General features: G+C 41.2%; 1 protein-coding gene across 2 annotated transcripts in view; it reads left to right on the forward strand.

Annotated features, from left to right (window-relative positions):
* Positions 1–7,962, forward strand: part of nckap1 (NCK-associated protein 1) — a 185,594-nt gene that overhangs the window by 112,008 nt on the left and 65,624 nt on the right. For both annotated transcript variants that reach the window (XM_048599365.1, XM_020528083.2), the window contains exon 17: positions 3,112–3,244. In XM_048599365.1, the coding sequence (XP_048455322.1) occupies positions 3,112–3,244 (133 nt within the window). The remainder of the gene's footprint in view (positions 1–3,111; positions 3,245–7,962) is intronic.

A 7,962-nucleotide genomic window follows, 5' to 3' on the forward strand; every position in this document is an offset into this window, starting at 1 on the left:
GTTAAAATTAGCTATGGTGAAAGAGAAATAAGATCATGATTTTGTACATGGACATACCTCCCTCTCCAGTCTTTTTCTACGGATTTTTATTATCAAAATCTCTGCCACCAGCACAGTCTTCCTCTCTAGCCCCATCTTTTAGTTGATCTCTTGTGTCAGATCTCATATCATGATGCAATAACAAAATCTCATAGAAAATGTAATAACGTATGTTGGAAATTAGACTGCCACATAAGAAATTTTCATATTATTTGCGGATTTTGCTTCTATTTCTGTCTCCTTCTGGATTCCATTTTAAAAAACTCAATCAACTTTTGCTCTGCTTCCTTTTTGGATGTTAATCTGTCCTTTTCCCTTTCTTATTCTAGTAAATTAGGGGAAAAAAAAAAGGCAAGCACCTGGGATTACACTGGTCCAGCATGCTGTGCAGAGCCTTGATACTTCATTGTATTGTATGATTCAGATTTGTAATCATCTAGTCCAAAAGCATGTTTTTGACAGAGCCATAGCTGATTTGCCCTTTGAAGCAAGCCAGGCAAGAAAAGTAATGCAGGATAAATCCATACAGTCCATTGTATTTTGGCAAAAGTTACTTGATCTAGCTGTCTACTCCAAACAGTTAAATGCAAGAGTACATCATACGATGAGATGCTGTTTTAAATGTTTAAACTTTACAAATAAATTGTGTAAAAATAGTTGAGGAAAGTAAGTTTTATTAACAGGACATGTGCTGCTCCTCACCTCCAAACCCCCAAAACAAAGAAACCCAGTTACCAGATGTGCCCCTAACCACTTGTTGAGACTTGGGCTTTGGGGCCAGCTGCAAAATCTGAAGTGAGGAGCTGACATTGCAGAGGAAGCACTGGGTCCTACACCATGTGGGGCTCTCTTGACCGAAGAGAGGAGCAGAGGAAGCAGAACTGGGACTTTGCTGTGTGTTGCTCTGCTCATCACTCAACTGGTATGAATGCAGTGCTTGGAGCTCGCAGTGTAATATTGAAGCTAATGGTATTCTGTTTAAAACCATTAATGACCCAGAGCCAAAAGACTGCCCCAACAGACACCTACTGATGTCACAGCACACATGAACTATTTGACTAAACCTTGCTAGCTCCCTCTCTCTCAATGTGAAACATTGAGAGTCATTCAGCCGCAGTCACTGTTCTCTAGAGACAGTGGGAACTGCAGATGCTGGAGAATCTGAGATAACAAGGTGTAGAGCTGGATGAACACAGCAGGCCAAGCAGCATCAGAGGAGCAGGAAGGGCCTAGACCCTCCTTCAGAAATTGGGGAGGGGAAGCGGGTTCTGAAATAAATAGGGAGAGAGGGGGAGGCGGATAGAAGATGGATAGAGGAGAAGCTAGGTGGAGAGGAGACAGACCGGTCAAAAAGGTGGGGATGAAGCCAGTAAAGGTGAGTGTAGGTGGGGAGGTAGGGAGGAGATAGGTCAGTCCAGGGAGGACGGACAGGTCAAGGGGGCGGGATGAGGTTAGTAGGTAGGAGGTGGGGGTGTGGGGCTTGAGGTGGGAGGAGGGGATAGGTGGGAGGAAGGACAGGTTAGGGAGGCAGGGACAAGCTGGGCTGGTTTTGGGATGCGGTAGGGGGAGGGGAGATTTTGAAGCTTGTGAAGTCCACATCGATACTATTGGGCTGCAGGGTTCCCAAGCGGGATATGAGGTGCTGTTCCTGCAACCTTCAGGTGGCATCGTTGTGGCACTGCAGGATGCCCAGGATGGACATGTCGTCTGAGGAATGGGAGGGGGAGTTGAAATGGTTCGTGACTGGGAGGTGCAGTTGTTTAGTGCGAACCGAGCGTAGGTGTTCTGCAAAGCGGTCCCCAAGCCTCCGCTTGGTTTCCCCGATGTAGAGGAAGCTACAATGGGAACAGCGGATACAGTATACCACATTAGCAGATGTGCAGGTGAACATCTGCTTGATGTGGAAAGTCTTCTTGGGGCCTGGGAACCTCCCCCCTCACCCCCATCCCAGTTGTCACTGTTCTGTACTTAGCTGATGTTTTAATGTGTAATTACAACATCAGCACTGGTATGTGCATGCAAAATCTGTGCACCAGAGCATCCTGTATGTGACAAACACATGAAATCACCAATCACATAGCAATTATGAAAAAATGGCAGCAACAAAACTGAGTTGTGATGCAAAACACTCCAATGCAAATCTTGATGTTAGACACGGAATAAAAGAATAATGTACGTTGAAAGCGAGAATATGTTTCAGTTCAGGTGGCATAAATTTAGCTTTGTTTCTCTCGTTTCTAATTTAGCCTGAAACTGCGTTTTTGTCACTGAGCAATCTTATCATCTACCAATTTATATTTATTGTCTGTTTTCAACTCCGGCAAGGTTGCTTTTGCTTCGGATTGGTTTGGAGCAATTTCCATTTCAACCACACCTATTTTACCAAGTGACATTTACATTTTCCATATCATCCATTCCTGTGATCTTTCAGATTGCTGGTTCATAGCAAGTTGTTAGAATTTGGAGTTTATAAATCACAAAAAAAAACTTCCAAACAATTAGCCTGAGTTGATTTCAAACTCAAAACTGGGGTTAAAATAGAGTATGATGGTCCACTGTGCAACTCACTTGTCAGACATCTATTCTCATAGAATGCAAAAGCTGTTAAGATTTCAAAATATTTTGGTGCAGTAAAGACTTGCTGGTGCACAAATCATAGTAATCCATGGTGACATTAACAATACCAGCAATGTTACCTCCAGTTATCCTGTCTATCAATTGTGTGCATGCTTTTATTCAAACGATTTTGGGTTTGCAACCCATTCAGTGATTTAACCAATTTTCTATTCCAAGTGCAAAATTAAACAAGTCTGATTAACATGAAAGGTTGGGGAGCTCTGTAAATAGCTAACAAATTTTATGCTCTTAAAAAAAGCGTTGATAGTAAAAATGTGATCATGACCCAACACCATCCCTACCTGACCAAAGTCCAGTCAAGTTTAAACTTTAAACAGAATGCTTCACATCATATAGGAAACTACTGGGAATTCTTTAGTTGAATGGGTCAAATTTTGTATCATATTTCATTTGATTATGTCGAAATGTATTGACATGTTGCTTAATACTTTTAAGTTTTTACAGTCGTGCTTTTGAGAAGATGTTTCACCAGTGCTTGGAGTTGCCCTCGCAGTCACGATATTCGATTGCCTTCCCATTGGTTTGCACACATTTTATGAGTTGCACTCATGAATTGTGCCCTGAAGAGGTAAGGCTGCTTTTATTTGATCTCAGTACAGTACAAAATATCAAGCTTTTTTCAGCAAAGATTATGTACCTGTAAAAATCGATCTAAAAGTAACTTGTGGCACCTTTCATCTCGATTTGTGGTATTCTGATGATACTAGCACATTGAACTGAGATGCTTGCAAAGTTAGATTTCCCTGTAATTCTGTCTCCTTCACTTTTTATATTTTCTGAATAAGAAAAGCACATTTCATTGAATTACAAAGAAATTGCAACACAAATACAGACTACTTGGTCCATGTTAGTGTTTATCCTTCATGCCATGTTCCAGCACCTACTTGATGCACCTCCTTTGTTCCCATATCCTGCGATCCTCTTTCCTTCACCCACTTATCTAATCTAATCTATTCTTAAATCTTACTTTTTTCCAGTTATACTACTTGGGTGTTCCACAGTCTTACAAACCTTTTATTAAAAAAAAAGTTTGTCCAATTCTCTATTAAAATTTAGACCATACCAACAGAATAGATTTTGTGAGGTGATTGAAAGAAAGTTTGTATAAAAAAATGGAAATGGAAGGCTGGTGGTGAACGCCGTTTGATTGTACAGCATGAAGCCAGGTTTTTGGTGAGTGAGAGAGTTCAGTTCCATTACAAGAAAACACAGTGCCAGTATAGACGATCTGATATGGCTGCAGCATGTGGATCTCCTTGATGGCACTGCGATCCATAGAAACCACATTGGCAATAATCATCTGCAGCTTGAGGAGCTTCAGCTCAGCTGTTGAGCTGGGGAATGAGCTACGGACATTGTAATGTATCAGGGAGGAGAAAAATTATCTGAACACTTCGTTCCATCAGACGGTCACACCTCTTGGGTCTGTCTCATCTGATTTGATCACTGATAAGGGACAGGAGAGTGTGATTGTAAGGCAGACAAGGGGATTGATGGAGTGGAGAAGCCTCCGCCAATGCAATTAAGCAACAAATTTGAAGCTCCTGTAGCTTGAATGGACAAAAGTGAGGATCGTGGTTTGGATGAGCAGACTAACCATTACACCACGGTACAGGAAGCCATTGAAATATGGGGAGTTGAAAGTAAGTAGAAATGTAGTGATGGTAGTTATTTTCTGCAGCCAAGAATGAAAATCCAGAGGGCTATGTTGCCCGTACAGTGCCAGAGTTTGAGATGTCTGGTTTGAGCTAGATAAGAATTTGCCGTGGGAATCAAAGATCCAGTTATTGTAGCCAAATGACTGAGGTAGACCAGAAAAGAAGCCCTATAAACAGTGTGAAGAGCTAGACACCAAGTTAGAATGCAGAATCTCAAATGTCATGTTTGAATTCTTACTTCAGACATGCTAATGAGAAAGATGAATGCATGGCTCAGAGACTGGTGTGGGAAAGGTAGCTTCCCGTTCATGGGGCACTGCCACCAGATGTACACTTGGTATGAGCTTCACCTGAACTGTGTTGGGCCAGTGTTATAATGATTTGTATAACTAGAGAAGTTAACAGAGCTTTAAACTAAATAGAGGGCAAATAGGTCACATAGGTGAATACTGTGTAAATAAAGAGAAATGACATAGCGATAGACCAAGGTCACACAGAAGCTAAGCATAATCAGAGTGTTGCAGGAAAAACAGTGTTTGGAAACTTGTGTGCCAGCAGATGGGGCCAAAGTTTGGGAAAAGCATGAAAAAAGGGCTTATTTTTGCGGTTGCTTTGCCTGCAGCAATTTGTAATAATGTAGATGAATTATCAGCTTCACTATAAATTCATATGTATGACCTGATAGCCATTATGGAGACATGACTGCAAAAGAACCAACGTTGGAATCTGAATGTCCATGCGTGTGTTAAATTGAAAGTGGGGGGGAAGCCTTGTTAATTAGAGGGCATTAGTACTGTAGTGAGGGATGACCATCGTTTTAAAGTTCAACGTAAAGAATCTGTTTGGGTTGAACTAAGAAACCCCAATGGGAAGAAAACATTGGGAGTTACTTGTAGGCCAGTGAACAGAATAGTCATGTAAATCATTGTATCAACGTGGATATTAGGGGTGCAGATAACAAAGATAATACAGTAATCGGTGGGGGGGGCGGGGGTGGTTTCAATCTACTTATAGATGTAATTTGTTCTATTGTGGAGAGTGAACTTTTGGAATGTATATAAGACGGTTTTCTAGAGCACTACATTTACGAACCAACTAGGTCGGCTTGTTAAATCTCATTGCCAATGAAAAAGACCAAATGAACAATCTTGCTGAAAAGTAGCTTTTAGGAAAGAGTGACCATATATGATAGAATCTCAAATCAAGTTTGAAAGTGATGTAGCTCTATCAGAATCTTGCTCTTTCATTTATGCTTTGCTTTGTTTAGATGTATGAGGTGCATTGAGTTGATTGAGAAACAACATTAAAATATATGACTAGACAGGCAATGGCTTAAATTTTGAGGAACTAGGACATGGGTTCCAGCTAAAGTACATTATTTTAATGCACTAAAGCCCAGCAATGTAAGTGATCCAACTATGACTAATGAAATAAGTAAAGAATTGAAATAGATAATAGGAAGAGATCAAAATAAGCTTGAGGATTGGGAGCATACTGAATTCTTTTAAGGAAGACCGAGGGAAAAAATTAAGAAGAGTAAAATAAAATATGATGATAAACTAGAAAGAAACTTGAAAACAGACTGCAAAAACTTCTTTGTGTATATAAAAAGGCATGGCAAAAACAAATATTGGCTCTGTTACAAGCAGAGAACAAGGAAATGGCACAGAGCGTAAATAAATGTTTTGTGGCTGTCTTCACATAGGCAAACACTAAAAATTTACTAAATATAATTGACAATAAAGGGACTAATGTAAAAGAGTCACTACAAGGTATTATTTAGAAAAAAAACTACGAGAGAAATTAATGGGATTTAAATGGAATAATGGAATAATCCCTTGGATTTGATGATCTACTCTCGCAAATATTGAACAAGGCAACTGTAGAAATAATACATTGGTGGCCATCTTGCAACAATTCTTCCCATTCTGGAATGGTTCCTGCATATCAAAGTGGCAAATAGAACTGTGGAAAAGTTACAACACAGATAGAGGTCATTCGGACATGCTGACTGAATAATCTAGGTACCCATTCAAATCCCACTTCACAGCACCTGTTCTGTAGTCTTTGGTGCAGATCCAGATTTGTTCTAAATATGTTGAGGGTTCCTGTCTTAACCACCAAACTGGCAGTGAATTCCAGGCACCCACCAAAGAGTGGAAAGGTTTCTCTTCAATCCCCTCTCTGTCTCTACCAGTCACCTGAAATGTGTGCACCTGATAATTGACCTCACTGGTTGAGGAAATAGATCTCCCCTATCCAACTCTCACATTATTTTGTATACCCCAATTAAGTTACTCCTCAGCTTCCCCTGTTCTAAGGAAAACAAGCCTAGCATATCCAATCTTTCCTCAAAGCTGCAATTTTCAAGCCCCTAGGAAAATTCTTGCAAATCACCTCTGTCCTTTTGCTAGAAATGATGTCCTTCCTGTAAGGTAGTGACCAGAATTGTACGCACAACTCCTTGGGGCAGGCTTGGGCCAGCACACTAGCTCCGTGGCTGGCATTGCTGCCTCACGGCACCAGGGATCTGGGTTCAGTCCCAGCCTCGGGCGACTGTGTGGAGTTTGCGCATTGTCCCTGTGTCTGCATGGGTTTCCTCTGGGTGCTCTGGTTTCCTCTCACAGTCTGAAGATGTGTTGGTTAGGTGGATTGGCCATGTTAAATTGCCCATAGTGTCCAGGGATATGCAGGCAAGGTGGATTAGCCATGAGAAATGCAGGGTTACAGGCATAGGATAGGGGGGTGAGTCTGGATGGGCTGCTCTTCGGAGAGTCTGTGTGGACTTGCTGGGCTGCATGGCCTGTTTCTACACTGTAGGGATTCTATGATGAACTCCAGCTGTGGCCTAACCAGTATTGTTCCAGCATTATATTTCTGGTCTTCTATTCACTTCCTCACCCAAGAAAGAAAGGGAGCATCCCATATGCTGCTTTTACTGCTTTCTCTATCTGTCCTGCCACTGCCAGAGACCTTTGGACGTGCAATCACTTTGTCAACCCCTCTCAATACCCTTTGGTTTATTGTGTATTTTCTTCTGTCCCAAAATGTATAATTTCTCTCTTTGGATTAAATTCCATTTATCACTTTTTTTGCCCAATCAACCAAACTGTTGGTACCTTCCTGCAGTGAATAGCTATTCTCTTCACTGTCAAGTACCCAGTCAATTTCAGTGTTATCTGCAAATTTCCCAGTCATGCCTCTCCTATTTAAGTCTAAATCATTAATATATGCCTCAAATAGCAAGGGTCCCAAAATTGAGCTCTGTGGAGCACCATTTGGAGTTTAATTTTGTACATCAGATATAACTCCACTATTTTTAAAAAAAAAAAAACAGGATGGAAAGAAAACTGGGAATTGCAGAATTGTTAGTTTAACATCAGCCTGTCGGGAAAATGCTTGGAATCCACAATAAAGGATGTGGTACCAGAACATTGGAAAAACTGGTAGGATTAGGCAGAGTTTACATGGGTTTATGAAAGAGAAATTATTCTCAACAAACCTGTCAGGAGTTTTTAAGGGTGCAACTAGCAGTATAACTATGGGCCAAATCTCCGGAAGTGGTAGAGGACCAAATGAGCCAGGATGCGGCGGCGGGCAGTCTGCGTGGCTGACAGGATGCGGCGGC

This window comes from Rhincodon typus, chromosome 7, assembly GCF_021869965.1.
Source record: "Rhincodon typus isolate 14 chromosome 7, sRhiTyp1.1, whole genome shotgun sequence".
Taxonomy (NCBI): domain Eukaryota; kingdom Metazoa; phylum Chordata; class Chondrichthyes; order Orectolobiformes; family Rhincodontidae; genus Rhincodon; species Rhincodon typus.